A 20,550-nucleotide genomic window follows, 5' to 3' on the forward strand; every position below is an offset into this window, starting at 1 on the left:
CCTTATCTCACATAGGATGGGAGATGAATGGGAAGACCACAAGGTGCTTTGACCACAAGGGGAAACCTGACGGGGTCGTGAACCCCCATCACATGGCCACCATCGACAGGTAGACCGCAATTGACCTGTTGCTGACCCCACTATAGAATATACCTAAGAAAAAAGCAATTCCTTGAGAACAATAAATCGAATGGGCATGTATGGAATGGAAATTGTGTGTTTTTAAATATGAAAGCTAAAAAGACAAGAAATGTTTTTAAAGTAAGCATAAAAAAGTTTTATTGTATATTTTATATGGAATAATGGTACTAAATAAATCCCAAAAAGCACATAGTACGGGAGCTAAACTATCTTGCTTTCACAGTACATGCTGTAGTTAGGCACATTGGTGGCTGTTTCTCTACTATTGGGCTGTTCATCATTTTTCTGGGTGGTTTATCTCACAGCTGGGTTTATCTCAGCAGATCAACAGAGGCACAGTTTGCAGTATTTTTATTCTCATGTTTTGAGTGGTGATGGATTTGTTTTTATGCTGCCTGTGTCCCAATAGAGGTGTTTTCTCTTCATTTCCTGTTCTGTCTCAATGTTGGCAGAGGTTCTCTGTTGTGGAAGAGTGCAATATGCCGCAAAGCTAAGCTCTATTCAAATGAAAAAAAAAAAAAGGTGACATTATTCATTAACCAGAGCTGAGGAAGCCAGAAACATCCTCAATGGGTGTCACCTGGCACAGAGGAATATTGTCACGTCACTCCTTCTCAGAGTACAGGTGTGTCGTGTGTGTTCCATCACAACATAGAACCGGCAGCACAAGTTCTACAACTTCTGGATGGAGTGCAGGTTTCTCTAGGTGAGGTCTCATCGCATACAGCCAGATTTGACAGAACAACTGCCTGGGAGGACTGCACCGCCTGGAGTATCCAAGTCCTTTAGGACCACCATGACTAACCTGTGGGTGGCCTCGCTGATTGTGCTGGGACTCATGCCAGGTAGGAATATTTTGGGTGCTGACATTTTATGACTTTCATATAAGAGAGAGCTAAAAGTACAAAATGCAAGGTGCAAACTGGCAGGACAAGCCAACATATGTACCACCAGTATTGGTCCATTGTTCTGCATATCATTGTTGTGGAGCCCCGAGTGTCAGTGTGTCATTGTTCTGGACCCCCAAGTGTCAGCGTGTCATTGTTCTGAGCCCTCAATTGTCTGCGTGTAATTGTTCTGGGACCCCAAGAGTCTGTGTGTAATAGTTCTTGACCTCCAAGTGTCAGCGTGTCATTGTTATGGGACCCCCAAGTATCAGTGTTATTCTGGGACCCCCAAGTGTCAGTGTGTCATTGTTCTGGGACCCCCAAGTGTCAGTGTTTAATTGTTCTGGACCTCCAAGCGTCAGCGTGTCATTGTTATGGGACCCCTAAGTATCATTGTTGTTCTAGGACCCCCAAGTGTCAATGTGTCATTGTTCTGGACCCCCAAGTGTCAGCGTGTCATTGTTCTGGAACCCCCAAGTATCAGTGTGTCATTGTTCTTGGTATAACAACTTGCAGTGTCTTTGGTCATCATGGATATCTGAATTCCATATTATTCTTTCCTGACATCTTCACAGCACCCAGTTGTCAGGACTCCCAATTGAAATCTCTTATATTTATTGCACATTCCCCTTAAATACATCTAGAAGTATGGTATAACAAATCCACACAAGTCATGTCATAGTGTACAGGTATCGGTGTCTGTAACAGTTCCTGTTTGTGTCCCCATTACTTCCCGTCTTTATAGAACAGTAGTTACTGATTAACTGCACTAACTTTTGATTCAGTGCCACACAATGCTGAACTTGCAGCTACCAGTATGGAAAGTGATAACAGCTTTTTACACTATATTGTCAAAAGTATTGTGACACCTGCCTGTACACACACATGAACTTTAATGGCCTCCCAGTCTTGGTCCGTAGGGTTCAATACTGAGTTGGCCCACCCTTTGCAGGTATAACAGCTTCAACTCTTCTGGGCTGGCTGTTCACAAGGTTTAGGAGTGTGTCTATGGGAATGTTTGACTATTCTTCCAGAAGTGCATTTGTGAGGTCAGGTACTGATGTTGGACGAGGAGGTCTGGCTCACAGGTGTCCGCTTTAATTCATCTCAAAGGTGTTCTAGGTCAGGACTCTGTCCAGGCCAGTCAAGTTCCTCCACCCCAAACTCGCTCATCCATGTCTTTATGGACCTTGCTTTGTGCACTGGTCCAAATCATTTGGTGGAGGGGGTGATTATGATGTGGGGTTGTTTTTCAGGGGTTGGGCTTGGCCCCTTAGTTCTAGTGAAGGGAACTCTTAAGCATACCAAGACATTTTGGACAATTTCATGCTCCCAACTTTGTGGGAACAGTTTGGAGCGGTCCCTTCCTGTTCCAACATGACTGCACACCAGTGTACAAAGCAAGGTCCATAAAGACATGGATGAGCGAGTTTGGGGTGAAGAAACTTGAAAAAAATTAGGCTAACTTTACTGTTTTTTTTTAATTTATTTTTTTATTCATGAAAGTGTTTTTTTCCAAAAAATTGCTTCTGAAAGACTGCTGCGCAAATAATGTGTGACATAAAATATTGCAATGATTGCCATTTTATTCTCTAGGGTCTCTGCTAAAAATATATATAATGTTTGGGGGTCATAACTTGTGTAGCACCCTGGGGTTTAGTCAGGGAGCTCCTCATAAATTTACTTGCCAAGAGTAGCCATCTCGGTTGATAGAGATCCATTGATTTCTCCCTAAGTTTGGCCTTGTTGCACTTTTCTCTTCTACTACTAGGTGGCCGGGTACTTGGTGGTACTAGATATGAGAAGGGTAACACAAGGTCAGGTTATGGGTATATAGGGTATCTCAGCCAATGGGCAAGGGTTTTCTTAAATCCCTTGGCCTGCTGGGAGAACCTATATATTAGAGTAAGAATCGTGTTCTGTGCCACCTGGACGGTTGGCTGGGTGGACATGTGCGGTGTGTTGTATGCCCCAGGCTGCTAGACAGGAGATCGGGCCTATCCCGGGGGCATCTGGCTGGCAGGCTGTGTGGGGGCCTATCCAGAAGTAAGAGGGCAGCACAGGGTTGGGACTGCGACTTGCAGTCAAACCGAAAGTGACGATTCAAGCCAGGGACCGAGCCGGTTAGCAGGGGTGAAGCTTGAAAAGTATCTGGTGTGCCAAGCTAGAGACCCAGCAGAGAAGTATGGGTGATGGTTGAGGGAGATACCACCGCCAACCTTGGAGGAGCTCAAGGGATTCATATTCAGTGAATCAGAGGGTCTAGTGAGAGTCCGGAAGCTCAGTATTGAAAAACTACAAGAGGTAGTTGTAGTCAAGCTGAAGGAACTGTTATATTTGAGTTAGGAACTGTTAAAGGACTGTTGTCATAAGAGACAGCATTCCTGCATGTGTAGAAGTGGTGCCTTGCTAGTGGCCTTTCCCTGCACGGCTGTCCTCCCTATTGAAGTCTCTGAGTCTGCCAATTGAATCTATAACTACTAAGGGTGTCCTGGCCCTAACCCTCTTTCCCCTAAAAATACAAAAAGCATTAAGGTTGCCCTCAAAGGGCCATATGTAAAACTAGATGTCCAGGGAACCCCACTTTCCTTACATCAGATATCAAGAGCCCCCCCCCCCCCCCCGCTATGATAAATCAAGAGTCCCTCATCTTCCCTTACATCACTGTGCACCACCTTACCTTGTTCTGCTACAGGGAAGAAGCTAGGGGCAGCGCTGGGAACCAGAAAGTGCGGAGTCTGGAGGAGGACCAGAGGAGGGCTGGAGCCTGCTGAATGCTGAAACCAGGGAAGGTGGAGAGGAGGGGGTGCTGCGGCTGCACAGAGGGGCGCATGTTCTGTAGGAGGAGTTCTGTACTCCTCTCTGCTACCGACTGCTAAGATGGGGAGGGCAGATACGAGCCTCTCCGTGGCTGCATGAAGGATTGCCGGATCTGGTAGAGGAGTTCTGTCCTCCTCTCTGCCGCTGACTACTGAGACAAGGTGAGGACAATAATGAGGGGGTTTACGCAGCTGCAGGAGAGGTGCGAGGGCCACATAAAATGGCATGGATTCGGCCCCCGGGCCTTGTGTTTGACACGTGTGATCCAGATGGAAAAGCACATGAAGGCATTATCAGGGGGACTACTATGCAAGGCCAGGACAAGGGGTGGGCAGGAGGGACAGCCGCCCAGGGCGCAGTGTAAGGGAGCCTCTTCACCACATGCAATCCCCAGATCAGTGGCTACCAATCAGCAGGGCGCAGATTCATGTCTACTCTGACAGCTACTAATGTCACACACTCTCCACCCGATCTGCCTATAGCGGATACAGGAAACACACTGTGCACGTGCAACTACCTTGTTTTTGCTTGAAAGCAAGCAATTGGCCAAACGTGATTTTGCCCCATGCACAGAGAATGAATGCACCAGCAGTTTTGATGGATGAATAGCTATGCATATAGATAAATCCCATTGTCCCGAAAGCTAGCTACACTTTAGCATGCCAGCTAGAAGTGAATCACATTTCCCTTTAGCCGTCATCAATAAAACATTATAGGCATTTTAACAAGTGTTTTTAATTAGTTTATTTAACACGTGTTTTATGGACATTTGTTTACAATGAATCCTTAGAAAGCGAATAATTAGTGGTGTCATGTGTGTGCTAAACCAACACACAATACTATAACAGTGGTCATCAATGTACAAGGTATAGGGGGCCTCAAATGTGGCCCCTGATGTCTTCAAAAGGGCCAAATATAATCTATTGCTACTGAAGACTTACTAGAGCAGCCATTCTCAACTTTTTTTAACCCAAAGGAACCCTTGAAATAATTGCCAGGTCTTGGAGAACCCTCCTAACAACCAATTGTTTGGTGGGAAGAATGCCCCTTACATTGGAGGTAGTGGGAAGAATGCCCCTTACATTGGAGGTCAGTGGGAAGAATTCTCCTTACATTGGTGGTCAGTGGAAAGAATGGCCCTTACATTGGTGGTCAATGGGAAGAATGGCCCTTACATTGGTGGTCAGTGGGAAGAATTCTCCTTACATTGGTGGTCAGTGGGAAGAATGCCCCTTACATTGGAGGTCAGTGGGAAGAATGCCCCTTACATTGGAGGTCAGTGGGAGGAATGTTCCTTACATTGGTGATCAGTGAGAAGAATGTTCCTTACATTGGTGATCAGTGGGAAGAATGCTCATTACATTGGAGGTCAGTGGGAAGAGTGCCCCTTACATTGGTGGTCAGTGGGAAGAGTGCTCCTAACATTGGAGGTCAGTGGGAAGAATGCCCCTTACATTGGGGGTCAATGGGAAGAATGCTCCTTACATTGGTGGTCAGTGGGAAGAATGCCCCTTACATTGGTGGTCAGTGGAAAAAATGCCCCTTACAGTGGTAGCCAGTGGGAAGAATGTTTCTTACATTGGTGATCAGAGGGAAGAATGCTCCCTATATTGGTGGCCCTTAGGAAGAATGCTCCTTACATTGGTGATCAATGGGAAGAATGCTCCTTACATTGGTGGTCAGTGAGAAGAATGTCCCTTACATTGGTGGTCAGTGGGAAGAATGCAGCTTAAACTTGTGGCGAGTGAGAAGAATGCTCCTTCCATTGGTGGTCAGTGGGAAAGAATGCTCCTTACATTGGTGGTAAGATTAGCCTCCTTACAGACAGCTGAAAATATCATTAGTATGTTTTTGGCTCTGCAATGTGGTGTTGCCCCCAAAACTTTGCAGACACAATCAGATGAGAGTTCAATCAGCCACAGTTCAAACTACTAGCAACCTTTTGAGGAACCCTAGAGTTCCAAGGACCCCTGGCCTAGAATTACTTTACTAAGGACAATGGTCAAATACTGTTTTACAGGAGTTCCTGTTGACTGAAGTCATGTTGTAGTAGACAGTCAGAGACAAGGACATGTTACACAAAACTGCTAGAGATCACTGAAAGACCCCTTTCACAAACCAGTGCCCTCTTTACTGTTTGGGTCTGAGGCTAAACTTTAAAGACCAAAGGGACCCTTGGGCTACAGGTTGGACACCAGAGCTTTATAAAGTGTTAAACCTAAGTTCTTCTGGGAGTGTCTTCCTTCCTGAACAAATAATCTCATACAGCTTTTTTCAAAATAATCGATGCCACAAGAAAGGACAGAATGTGCTCTTTGTTAAATACAGTTTTTTAATGGTATTAATATCGATATTCTGTAAATTATATTGATGAGGAAAGTTCCAAGAAAGTCTGTTCAGTTCTCATGTACAAACTCAAAAATTGATTTATTAATAAAATAGCAAAATATTACAAGAACAATATCAAAATGTAGAATGTAAAAATATAAATAATGTATTATAGCCTTAAGATGAAGATTGAATCAGATGTGTGTCTTTGTGTGTGTGTAAAGCTTCCTCATGGTGTGTCTGAAGCAAAATCAGCCCAACTGTGCTTTTGTTCCTAGCTTTTACTCCTAAAATCTGACCCCTCCTTCCTAAAAAGGCTGGTTAAAAGTTCTCATTTGCCTTGCAGTTCCACAGAAAACCGCGTGCTTTAACCACCTCACGTAATGGTGAGAGTTACTCAGTCTCATTGCATTGGCATTCCTGAGGAGTGGGCAAAAACAATGTGTGAAACCATTTAACGTATACAATATAAGTTTCCTTTAACATCTAAATCATATATATATATATATATAAATCATATATATATATATATATATATATATATATATATATATATATATATATATATATATATATTATATTCATTGAAAACCCATTGTTCTTATTAATATCCTAATCAAGAAATAGTGTAGTATAAAGAACTTATAATCTTAACATAAACTTTTACATCTTAAGAAATGTGAATCCTTCCTTCTCCATCTGTGATGGGGGAGATAAGAACTAATTATTACCATATGTGAGCTCTCCAAAGAAATGCTTATGAAGCTTATAACAATATGTATACTTTTACAAGTATAAGAGTCAATATCATTTCACTTTTTCCATAACTAAGAAGATATAAATATATATATACAATTCAATTATTCTGTAAAGATCTAATCCATTCATTCATGTGTTAATATTTGTTAATTGATGTATATTAGATATTAGATTAAAGAAATTTTCTAACACTCTTATTCAGAAATAGCCAGACAGATCCAGAAATGTAAAATATCCAGCTTGTATAGAACACAAACATTAGACCTCCTGGCCTTGAGGGCAGGAGAGGCATTTTTAAGTGTTTCCAGAAGTTTCTCTTGATTTTCCACATTTTTTTGTTTCAGTTTCAGTACAAGTAAGTTGCAGTTTGACGTTTTATTAAAAGTAGCTTCATTCAGTTTTCAGGCGACACTTCCATCCATGGGGATTACTCATTTTGAGTACCAATGGCTGGGACACTACAGAGGACCAGTGGTGGTGACACCATTGAGAAGATCATAGGACCATTGCCTTGACATTTGAGAAAGTTTCTTCCGATTATCTAATTGTACATCTACCAAAGGAGCTTCTGGATTTTTTTCAGGCTCTCCTCACCTTTTTACTGATGATCTGGCTTGTAGCTAGAAATGTGCAATTAGTTTTGTTATGAATGGAAATTCTGACAAATATTTTGATATTCGGAGATTCAGATGTAATTGAATTTCCTAATCACAATGGTAATGAATTTCAAAAAATCCAAAATAAATTATAATGAAATTAATTATTTGAATTAAAAATGAGTTTGAATTTGAAAATTAATTCAAATTTGAAAAATAATTTGAATTTGAACTCGAAAATGAATTTGAATTTAAATTTGAATTCCAAATGGAAACATATTTCATTAAATACATAAATATAGTAGGTGAGGTTGAAAAAAGACACAGGTCCATCAAGTCCAACCTATGTGTTTGTTTCTTCAGCTCTTACAGTTAAATAGTAGGTGAGGAAAGTAATACAGTAAGGTATAAAAGTGAAATAAGATGATGGTTCCTACTTAGACTAGAAAAGAATAGAATAGAATAAAATAGAATAGAATAGAAAATAATAGAATAGAATGGAATAAAACAAAATAGAATAGGAGTAGAAGATAAAGGAACAGAATAGAACAGAAAAGAAATTAAAAGCATAGAATAGAATATAAAACAAGAGAATAGAATAGAATATAAAAAATAAAAAAATAAAATAAGAGAATAGAATAAAATAAAATAATTTAGAATAGAATAGAAAATAAAATAAAGGAATAGAGTAGAAAATAATAGAATATAATAGAATAGAAAATAAAGGAGTAGAAACAAATAGAATAGATTAGAATAGAATAAAATAAAATAGAATAGGATAGAACAGAATAGAATAGAACAAATGTAGCCGTCTTCTGAAATTGGAATTTTGAATATATAAAATTAGTTTCCAAAAACAATTCATTCTAACATATGACTAAACGAAATTAGTAACTTAACGAACGAATCCAAAATGAAACAAAGTTTTCCATCGTGCACATCTTAATTGTAGCTGTGCTCAGACACGCACCGACCACCAGTGGCAAAATACAGATTCCGTCAATCTTCTTTTTTGCTACTTTAATGGTTCAGTTGTCCAGGTGCGAGAGGGGCAGGATATCCAAAAACAGCAGCAAAAATGTCCTTCGCTCAACATTAACTTGTAACCTCTGCCATAGGCTAATGCAAATTCAGTAGGCCAGTTGTGGACCTTAAGCCCAGGCAGGCAGTCAGCTTCCTTCCCCAGGCAGCAGGCCCAATAGGCAAGAATCCTTGGAGTCAAATCATCCCAGGCAACAGGCCTGGGAGGCAAGAGAGAATTATCGGTACAAACCCCTCAGTTATTGGCCAGACTGAAACACATTTCCATAACATTGTATCTTCTAAGCAGGACTCTTCTTCAGCTTCCTTCCACAGGCATAAGGCCTGATAGGCAAGGATCCCTGGACTCGTATCCTCCCTAGGCAACAGACCTGGAAGGCAAGAGTGGATGGTTGGCATAAATCCCTCAGTGATTGGCCAGAGTGAAATACATTTCCATAACCCAATACATTGTATCTTCTAAGCAGGACTCTTTTTCAACTTTAGCTTCCTTCCACAGGCAGAAGGCCTGATAGACAAGGATCCTTGGACTTGCTTCCTCCCCAGGCAACAAACCTGGGAGGCAGGAGTGGATGGTTAGCAAAGATACCTCAGTGGTTGGCCAGAGTAAAATACATTTCCATAACCCAATAAATTGTATCATCTGAGCAGGACTCTTCTTCAACTTCAGCTTCCTTCCCCAGGCAGTATGCCTGACAGGAATGGATCCTTGGACTCCCATCCCCCCAGGCAATGAACCTGGAGGCATGAGTGGATGGTTGGCAAAAAATTCCTCAGTGATTGGCCGGAGGTGAACTACATTTCTATAACCCAATGCATTGTATCCTCTAAGCAAGACTCATCTTCAACTTCAGGTTCCTTTCACAGGCAGAAGGCCCGCTAGGCAAGGTTCCCTGAACTCACTTCCCTCTTAGGCAACGAACCTGGAAGGTATGAGTTTATGATTGGCATAAATCCCTCAGTGATTGGCCAGAGTGAAATCCATTTCTATAATCCAATACATTGTATCTTCTGAGCAGGAAGTTTCTTCAACTTCAGCTTCCTTCCCCAGGTAGTAGGCCCGATAGGCAAGGATCCTTGGATTCACTTCCTCTCCAGGCAACGGACCTGGGAGACAAGAGTGGTTTATTTGTACAAACCCCACAGTGATTGGCCAGGGTGAAATACCTGTAAATATTCAAATATGGAATAAATATTCTATTGCTGTCTTTATCATACAGGCCCTTTGTTCTTTTATATGTTTGTTGTTGCCCTGATGAAGAGTGCCAGGGGCCCTGAAACATGTCAAAAATGTTATCCTACTGTGATATGAATCAATTAAAAATCGCTTGGGCTCAGCGATTACTGGTTTAGCGATCTTATTACATTTTTTATTGCTGTCTTTATTATATAGACCCCATTGTTCCTTTTTAATGTTGTAGCCCTAATGAAAGGGAAGTGCCAGGGTCTCTGAAATGCGCTGGTTGTTTCACCCTGTCTAATATGAATTAATTAAATCAGCTTGGACACTTGGTTTAGAGCTCTTATCACATTCTCAGTGTTTTTATTGCTGTCTTTATCACTTTGTTCTTTTATTCTTCTCTTTGGGCCTTGCAGCCCTGATAAAAGGGGAATGCAGGGCCCTGAAACCCATCAGCCCCATAATTAATTAAAAAAAAAAAGCTTGGGCTCTAAGAATATTTGTGTGGCGCTCTTATTACATCCTCAAGGCTTAATTGCTGACCCTTGTCATATAGACCCAATTGTTCTTTTGTTCTTCTCTTTGTGTGTTGTAGTCCTGAGAACGGGGGGAATTGCCAGGGCCTCTGAAACATGTTGATTGTTTTATCCTACCCTAATATGAATTAATTAAAACTGCTAGGGTGCTTGGTTTAGTGTTCCTAATCCTTTCTCACTGTTTTTATTGCTATCTTTATCATATAGCCACTTTGTTCTTTTGTTCTTCTCTTTGGGTCTTGCAGCCCTGATGAAAGGGCAGTGCAGCCCCTGAAACGTGTTGGATATAAATTAATTAAAAAACGCTTGCCTCCGCTTGACTATCCCCACATGTATCCCCAGCTCCGATGTCCTTCCTGTGGGTCTAAGAATGTTTGTATGGTGCTTATTACATTTTCAAGGTTTTTATTCCTGGCCCTTGTCATATAGACTCTTTGTTCTTTTCTTTGTGTGTTGTAGCCCTGATGAAGTGGGAGTGCCAGGGCACCTGAAACGCATCAGTATAGATGAATTTAAAACTACTTGAACTTTAAAATTACTTTTTCCATTCTCAAGGTTTTTATTGCTGTCCTTATCATATGGACCCTTTATTCTTTTGTTCTTCTCTTTGAGTCCTGTAGCCCTGATGAAAGAGGAGCGCAGGCCCCTAAAATGCATTATATACAAATTAATTAAAAAAAGCTTGGACTTTTGGATATTTGCGTGGTGCTCTTATAAAATTCTCAAGATTTTTATTGTTGACCCTTGTCATACAGACCTTTTGTTATTTTCTTTGTGTGTTGTAGCTCTGATGAAGGGGAAGCACCAAGGCTCCTGAAACGTATCAGTATAGATTAATTAAAAAAATGCTTGGTGGTCTTTTTATCATTGTCAAGTTTTTTACTACTGTCTTTATCATATGGACCCTTTGTTCTTTTGTTCTTCTCTTTGGGTTCTGTAGCTCCCATAAATGGTAGGGCAGGCTCCTGAAATGCATTGGATACTAATTAATTTAAAAAGCTTACACTCTATGAATATTTGCGTGGCTCTTTTATTACATTCTCAATAATTTTATTGTTTGTCCTTATCATATAGACTAGGGATATGCAATTAGCGGATCTCCAGCTGTTGCAAAACTACAAGTCCCATCATGCTTTTGCCTCTGGGCATCATGCTTTTGCCTCTGGGCATCATGCTTGTGGTTGTCAGAGTCTTGCTATGCCTCATGGGACTTGTAGTTCTGCAACAGCTGGAGTTCCGCTAATTGCATATCCCTGATATAGACCCTTTGTTGTTTTGTTTTTTGCTGTTTTGTAGCCCTGATGAAGGGCAGTGCAGACCCCTGAAACATGTTGGATACAAATTAATTAAAAAATGCTTGGTAACCAAGATTTTTGGTTTTGTGCTCTTATTATATTCTCAAGGTTTTTATTAGGGTTGTCCCGATACCGATACTAGTATCGGTATCGTGACCGATACCGAGCATTTGCACGAGTACTTGTACTCGCACAAATGCTCCCGATGCCTGATCTGATACCCGGTCGGCGGACGGAGTCAGTGGGCGGAGTCAGCGGGCGGAGTCGGTGGACGGAGAGGGCGGGCGGAGTCAGCGGGCAGAGTCAGCGGGCAGAGTCGGTGGACGGAGAGGGTGGGCGGAGTCAGCAGACGAAGAGGGCGGACGGAGTCAGTGGGTGGAGTCAGCAGGCGGAGTCGGTGGACATAGAGGGCGGGCGGAGTCAGCGGAATGGAGAGCGAATCCTCACCTTCAGTGAACTAGCTAGGTAAGCTGTCAGGGGTGCAGGGCGCAGCTGTATCAGGATCGGTGAAAGGTAGCCGTCACATTTGGTCGCCATCAGCGGCTGAACATCCCGACGTCCATCTTGGTACACCCTGCACTCGGCTGTAGTAAGCCAGCAGTGGACATCTTGTTACACCCAGCCCATAAAGTTCAGGCTGGGAGTAATAAGATGTCTGCTGCTGCTTACTGCGGCCGAGTGCAGGGTGTACCAAGATGGTCATTGCAGCATAGCATTTCAAAATACATTTTTTCCTCATGTCATTTATTGCTGCATTTCAGTGCCAGCCACCTGTCAGTGCCCATAAATGCTGCCTATCAGTGCCAGCCACCTGTCAGTGCCACCTATCAGTGCCATCTATCAGTGCCCATAAATGCCGCCTATCAGTGCCAGCCATCAGTGCTACCTATCAGTGCCAGCCACCTGTCAGTGCCACCTATCAGTGCCATCTATCAGTGCCCATAAATGCCGCCTATCAGTGCCAGCCATCAGTGCCGCCTATCAGTGCCAGCCACCTGTCAGTGCAACCTACCAGTGCCATCTATCAGTGCCCATAAGTGCCGCCTATCAGTGCCAGCCACCTGTCAGTGCCACCTAACAGTGCCCATAAGTGCCGCCTGTCAGTGCTATCTACCAGTGCCACCTATCAGTTCCCATCAGTCAGTGCCATCTGTCAGTCCCCATCAGTCAGTGCCTTCTATCAGTGCCATCTATCAGTGGCAGCCATCAATCAGTGCCACCTATCAGTGCCCATCAGTCAAACTGTCACATGACATTAAAAAAAGTATCTGTAATCGGTATCGGCGAGTACTTGAAAAGAAGTATCGGTACTTGTACTCGGTCTTAAAAAAGTGGTATCGGGACAACCCTAGTATTTATTACTGTCTTTATCATATGGACCCCCTGTTCCTTTGTTCTTCTCTGTGGGTCTTGTAGCCCTGATGAAAGGGGGGCACTGGCCTCTGAAACATGTTGGATACATATCAATTAAAAAAAAGCTTGAACTCTAAAATTATTTCTATGCTCTCTTTTTCCATTCTCATGGTTTTTCTAAGTATGTTTATCTTATGGACCCTTTGTTCTTTTGTTCTTCTCCTTGGGTGTTGTTGCTGTGATGAAGGGTATTGCTGGCCTCGGGTACAAATTAATTAAAAACAATGTTTGGGCTTTTCATGTGGTGCTCTTATGTTGTATTACATTCTCAAGCTTTTTATTGCTGGCCCTTACCATATGGACCCTTTGTTCTTTTTTTTGTTGAAAGGGGGAAGTGCCAGGGCCCCCAAAACGCATCAGTAAAGATTAATTGAAAACCACTTGAATTCTAAAATTATTTGTGTGATGCTCTTTTTTCATTTGCAAGGTTTTTATTACTGCCTTTATCTTATGGACCCTTTATTCTTTTGTTCTTTTCTTTGTGATATGTAGTCTTGAAGAGGGTGTACAAGGGTCCCTGAAACACATTAGAATAATATTTTTAAAGACCACCTGGACTCTAAAATTATTTGTGTGGTGCTCTTTTTCCATTCTCAAGGTTTTTATTAGTGCCTTTATCTTATGGGCCCTTTGTTCCTTTGTTATTTCCTTTGGGTGTTGTAGCCCTGATGAAGGGTAGTACTGGCCCCTGAAAACCGTTGGGTACAAATTACTTAAAAATGCTTGGACTCTAAAACATTTTGTGTGGTGCTCTTACATTATATTATGATCTCAAGCTTTTTTTATTACTGGCCCTTATCAAATGGACCCTTTGTTTTTTGGTGTGTTGAAGGGGGAAGTGCCAGGGCCCCTGAAACACATCAATATAAATTAATTTAAAACCACTTGGACTCTATAAGTTTTTATTACTGACCCTTGCTTCATATAGACCCTTTGTTCTTTTTGCTCTTTTCTTTGTTTGTTGTAGCCCTGATGAAGGTAGCACAGGCCCCTGAAACCCGTTGGGTACAAATTAATTAAAAAATACTTGGACTCTAAGAATTTTGGTGTGGTGTTCTTACGTTCTATTATGATCTCAAGATTTTTCTTGCTGGCCCTTATCATATGGACCCTTTGTTCTTTTTCTTTGTGTGTTGTAGCCCTGATCAAGGGGGATGGGGGGGGGTGCCAGAGCCCCTGAAACGTGCCATTATATAATAATTTAAAACCACTTGGACTTTAAAATGATTTGTGTGATGCTCTTTTTCCGTTCCTAAGGTTTTATTACTGTCTTTATCTTATGGGTCCTTTGGTCTTCTCTTTGGGTCTTGTAGCCCTGATGAAGGGTAGTACAGGCCCCTGAAACCCGTTGGGTACAAATTAAATAAAAAATGCTTGGACTGTAAGAATTTTCATATGGTGCTCTTACGTTGTATTACGATCTCAAGATTTTTATTGCTGGCCCTTATCATACGGACTCTTTGTTCTTTTCTTTGTGTGTTGTAGCTCTGACGAAGGGGGGGGGGGGGGGGGTTGCCAGGGCCCCTGAAACACGCCATTATACAATAATTTAAAACCACTTGAACTAAAATGATTTGTGTGGTGCTCTTTTTCCATTCTCAAGGTTTTATTGCTGTCTTTATCTTATAGATCCTTTGTTCTCTTTGGGCGTTGTAGCCCTGATGAAGGGTATTGCATGCCCCTGAAACCCGCTGGATACAAGTTAATAAAAAAAATTAATGTGAAGCTCTTATTACATACTCAGGCTTTATATTGCTGCCTATTTTATTGCCTTCGATGTCCCCACTGGGGAGATTACTGCTTAGCATTCATGGCGGCCTGAGGTCATGAGTTGCCGACAGATCTCGGGCACAACTTCTGATTAGGGGCCAACGGGAGGGGCAATTACTGCAATCATGTGATCAGAAAGCCATGTTGGTTCCCTGCATTAAAGCACATTTAAAGGGCTGAAGGGGTTCACAGACCAGGATGACCGGGGGGGGGTTGCCAAGGCGTGTTACTTTGTGTAGGTCTGGAGACCAGTGTTACAAAGTAACAGTTGTCTATAGACAACCTGCACCTGTTTTCAGAACCATTTCAGCTGGAGAACCCGTGCCTCGAGGTGATGCAGCACTTATCGATGCAGCAACATGGTGACATAACCCACGAGAGGAAGTCAGGGGAAGACGGGGCAGACGAACAGAGATTGCAGCCGAGATTCTTCAAATAGCTCCCAGGTTGCTCAACCAGTTTGCAGTTTCTGTTGATCCTCCTATAAATGTGGGTGAAAGTGCCTCGTGCCTCCTTCTTATCTACAGACAAATATTTACCAGGATTGTGGTAGTGACAGGTCTCACCGATGATCCGTGCACTCACCGCAAGAACACCATTATCCTCGAAGAGCAACACAGTTCATAGAAATGATCGGTTCAGATTATTTCTGTAAATGTTTCATAAATGAAGTCCTGGTCTTGGGGGGGAAGCATCTTTTCCACACACAGCTGACTTCCTGTACATCCATGGGCTCCACTTGGTGCAATTGCCCTAGGCTGAGATGTTGTCACCAGTCTACTGCAGGCAGGAGGAAGCAGTTCCTCAGTCTCCTCTTCCCCAGTGATCACTCAGACTGTACTCTGTAACTTTGTAGCAAGTCACAAGCTTAGAGGCTGCATCAGAGGGTAGAAGGGGACGGACAGATGGACACACAAACCATGATCTGTTCCCAGTGTGTGTGCAGGCAGGCAGGAGCAAAATAAAGCGCAGCTTCTATAGAAGACCCAGCCACTGTAGGGAGAATTGCCCAATTGTTACCAGAATACTGCAAGTGGGGTGGCCTTTAGTCCCCAGCCACCTATCTGTGGTAGCAGCCCTAAGACTACTGCAGCTGGTCACCTGTGGTACCAGCCATGGGACTTGTCCAGCTGCTCAGTTGTGGTACTAGCAATGGGACTCTGCCAGCCACTCACCTGCAGTAGCAAATCAGGGACTTCTCCAGCTGCTCGCCTGTGGTACCAGCCCTGGGACTTCTCTGGTTGCTCACCTGTGGTACCAGCAGCCATGGGACTGCTCCAGTCACTCACTTTTGGTATCAGCTCAGGCATCCCTTCAGCCCCTGCCTGTGATACCAGCTGTTTGACTTCTTCAGCCCCTTGCATGTGGTATCAGTCCTGGTATTCCTCCAGCTGCCCACCCGTGGTAGCACACCACAGATACTTCCAGCTGCTCACCTGTGGTACCAGCCCTGGGACTCCTCCAGCTGCCTTACCTGCGATACAACACCACAGATACTTCCAGCTGCTCGCCTGTGGTACCAGCCCTGGGACTCCTCCAGCTGCCTACCTGTGGTACCACACCACAGATACTTCCAACTGCTCATCTGTGGTACTCCTGGGACTCCTCAACCTGCCTACCTTTGTTACCACCCTAGAGATCCCTTCCAGTCACTCACCTGTGGCACCAGCAATGGGACATCTTCAGCTCCTTACCAGTGGTATCAGCAAGTAGACTTGTCAAACCACTCCTCTACTGTAGCAAATTATTGCGGCTGCTCACTTTTGGTACCAGCTCAGGTGTCCCTCCAGCCCCGGCCTATGGTACCAGCTCCTGAATTTCTTCAGCCTTTTGCATGTCATATCCGTCCTGGTATTCCTCTAGCTGCCCACCTGTGGTAACCTTTCAGAGATCCCTTCCAACCTCTCATCTGTGGTACCAGCAAGGGGGCTCCTCCAGGTTCCCACCTGTGGTAAAACTCCAGAGATCCTTCTAGCCGATTGTCTGTGGTACCAGCCCTGGGAAACCTTCAGCTGCCTGCCTGTGGTACCACCCTGTTGATCCTTTCCCGGCACTTGCTTGTGGTACCAACTCTGGGACTCTTTATCACGTACCTGATTGGAGGCTGAAATGCTGGGAGGGCTTCCCTTGCGACTAAGTGCAGAGCGCCCCCTGAAGGTGGCACAGGGGGAGCTATACTCAAAGCGGCAGGGGCTGCTGGCTGTGGCAAGCTGAGATGAAGCAGAGAAGTCCACTGGTGGGCAGCTGATGAGCAAGGTAGGCAGGGGTACCTCGGAAGTACCAGATGAGATCGTGCAGCAGGGAGTACCTGGTGCAGTGTCAGGAGCCAGGCCAGGGTTCATACACAGGACAGCAAGCAGTAGCAAAGTCAATGAAACAAGCCAGGGGGTCATACACAGTGCAGCAGATTAGAGCGGAGTAACAGGAACAAGCCAAGGGTCAAGCCGTGGTCAATGTAGATCAGATAGGTCAAGACAAGCCGGGTCGTTAACAGGTAATCCAAGACAATAGGAACAGGAACTCAGGAATGTACAAGAAGCTGAAGATCATGCAGCAGTTGGTGACTGCTGCAACATGCTTTAAATAGTATACTGGTGCCTGGAGTCTCTCACGTAGTGCGTGTGCTATGACGCACACATGTGGGCATTGGCGCACGCGTGCACACTGAAGAATACACTGTCCTGACAGCTCGCGTGTGCGCATGCGCATTAGCGCTGGAGAATTTGTGTTTGTTGATACAAGATTCTGCTGGCCATAGATGTCAGTTCTCCTGCGGGTTAGTCCCTGACACTCTTTCAGCCACTCGCCTGTGGTACCAGCCCTGGGACTCCTCCAGCTGCCTGCCTGTGGTACCACCCTAGATATCCCTTTCAGGCACTCACCTTCGGTGGCAACTCTGGGACCCCTCCAGCTGCCTACCTGTGGTATCACACCACTTTCAGCTGCTCGCCTGTGGTAACAGCCCTGGGACTCCTCCAGCTGCCTACCTGTGGTACCACACCACAGATACTTCCAGCTGCTCGTCTGTGGTACCAGCCCTCTGAGTCCTCCAGCTGCCTGTCTGTGGTACCACGCTAGAGATCCTTTCAGGCACTCACCTCTGGTAGCAACTCTGGGACTCTTTCAGCAACTCACCTGTGGTACCAGCCCTGGGACTCCCCCAGCCGCTCAGCTATGGTGCCAGCTCAGAGATCCCTCCAGCTGTTTACCTGTGCCTTCACTGCAAGAAATGCTAACCACAAGTAGCTGTTTATGGACTTTACCTAAAGTAAAAAGTAGTGGTCATTCTCTAGTATCTGTGGCTACAGAGCCCTATAGCGACTGTGCTGCCACCTAGTGTTCCTATTGAGTAGCAGAGACATTACTTTTATGAGCTCCTGTTTGCAAAGCTTCCTAATCAGTTTTACACTGTTCTGTAATGTATGCATACCTTTTTACTATTTTCACCTTAGTGTGTAGTTGCTTTGTTTTGTGTCTGTTGTTATTTTTCTTTTCTAACAACAAAACTAAAACTGAAGAATGTTCTTCTCGAATTAAAAAATTCTTGATGGGAAAAAGTAAAATAGGAAATATTACCATCTAATGGCCAAAATGCTGTATTTTCCTGATTCACTTTATTCTTAAGAATGAGCAACATTCAATCTGTAGAGAAAATAGCCTAAAAACATTTGATTTTGGTCCTGTTCATATTATGGCCAGTAGATGTTACTGATGATCAGCTCCATCTACTGGCCATAATGGTATTTTCCTGATTCTTTTTACTTTTATTTATAACATTCGACCTAGAGAGAAAATAGCCTGATAATCTTAGATTTTTCCCCTATTCGCATTATGGCCACTAGATGGAGTTGATGATCATAGTAATAATAGTAAAAATAGATCATAGTAATACGTCTTTATTTCCTATGATCATCACCTCCATCTCATCACCATAATGCTGTGTTTTCACTTCATTTTAATCTTACGAATGAACATCATTTGATCAGGAGAGAAAATTGCCTATCAACATTACATTTTGCCCCTGTTCGCATTATGGCCACTAGATGGTGCTGATGATCTTACTAGGTAAGTATTTATTTCCTATGATCATCAGCTCCATCTAGTGGCTATATTTCAGTATTTTGCTGATTCCCTTTACTTTATGAATGAATAACATTCAACCTGAAGAGAAAATAGTCTAATAACATTCAATTTTGCCAATGTGTGCATTATGGCCATTAGGTGGAGCTGATAATCATAGTAAATAGATACACATATATTACCTATGATCATCAGCTCCATCTAGTGGCCATAATGGGATATTTTCCTAATTCACTTTGTTTTTAAGAATGAATAACATTTATCCCAGAGAGAAAAAAGCCTAATAACATTCGATTTTGCCCCATTTGCATTATGGCCCCTTGATGGAGCTGATGATCATAGTAAAAAATGTATTTCTTTCCTATGATCATCAGCTCCATCTTGTGGCCATAATGCTGTATCTTCCTGATTATATATAGTATATGGATGTGGCTAAAATTGAGTATTTTCCGGATTCACTTTATTCTTATGACTGAATAACACTTAACCTGGAGAAAGAATTGCACAATAACATTCAATATTTCTCCATTCAAATTATGACAACTAGATGGAGCTGATGATCATAGTAAATAGATATACTTTATATTACCTATGATAATCTAGTCACCATAATACAGTATTTTCCTTTTCCCCTTTACTTTGTGAATGAATAACATTCAACCTAAAGAGAAAGTAGCCTAATAACATTCAATTTTGGCACTATGCAAATTATGCACACTAGGTGGAGCTAATGATCATAATAAATAGATATATATATGTCCTATGATCCTCAGCTCCATCTAGTGGACACAATGTGGTATTTTCCTTATTTACTTTATTTTTAAGAATAAATAACATTTAATCCAGAAAGAAAACAGCCCAATAACATTGATTTTTGTCCCATTTGCATTATGGCCACTAGATGGAGCTGATGATATGAGTAGATAAGTATTTCCTGCGATCATCAGCTCCATCTAGTTGCAATATATATTGTTCATTTTTCCTTATTGACTTTTTTGCTATGATGACTATCATTCAACCTGGAGATAAAATAGCCTAATATTTGGAGCTGAAGATCTGAGTAGATACCTGTCAGAAACCATGAAATCAGGCCGAGATAGAAGTACAGTTAAATCACACTTGTTTAATAATAAAAGAACAAACATAATCAAAACCTAGCCAAAGTTCAGGTCCCGGAACGGATAGTCAACCAAGCCAGAAGTCAGGGATCAATGTAGTGGAACAGCAAGCAGGATCTGGAGCCAGAAGGGATGTCAGCAAAGTAAGTCTTGAACAGGACTGCAGGCAAGCATCTCAGTTCCTGTGATGTTGACCAAGGAGAAGGCAGAGCTCCTCTGGACTGGACAGCTTAAGTAGGCAGGACTGACGAGTAGGATATCATCAACAGCTGAGTAACTGTGGAGAGATAGGAGCTGGCAATTAGCCGACAGCTGAGCAACCAGCTCAGAGAAGGAAGGGCTGAGCCCAGCCCTGACAATACCTATTTCCTGTGATCACCAGCTCTATCTAGTGGCAATCAATTTTGGTATTTTCCTTATTCACTTTATTATTATGAATGAATAACATTTAACCTGGAGAGAAAATAGCCCTAATAATATTTGGTTTTGCCCCAGTTCATATAGAATGTGTAGCTTTGCAATTTGTTTTAGAATTACACCCCTTAGTATTGTGCATCATTAGATTTAGATTGGATTAGGGGTCCCT

The 20,550-nt window shown here is 42.9% G+C and overlaps 1 protein-coding gene across 1 annotated transcript in view; it reads left to right on the forward strand.

Moving 5' to 3' along the window:
- Nucleotides 1-744: 744 nt before the first annotated feature.
- Nucleotides 745-20,550, forward strand: part of VSIG8 (V-set and immunoglobulin domain containing 8) — a 33,803-nt gene continuing 13,997 nt past the window's right edge. Inside the window, exon 1 of the mRNA XM_073609624.1 lies at nt 745-986. Within this exon, the coding sequence (XP_073465725.1) occupies nt 938-986 (49 nt within the window). The 5' untranslated portion in view covers nt 745-937. The remainder of the gene's footprint in view (nt 987-20,550) is intronic.

The sequence above is a fragment of the Aquarana catesbeiana genome, linkage group LG13 (genome assembly GCF_042186555.1).
Source record: "Aquarana catesbeiana isolate 2022-GZ linkage group LG13, ASM4218655v1, whole genome shotgun sequence".
Classification (NCBI taxonomy): domain Eukaryota; kingdom Metazoa; phylum Chordata; class Amphibia; order Anura; family Ranidae; genus Aquarana; species Aquarana catesbeiana.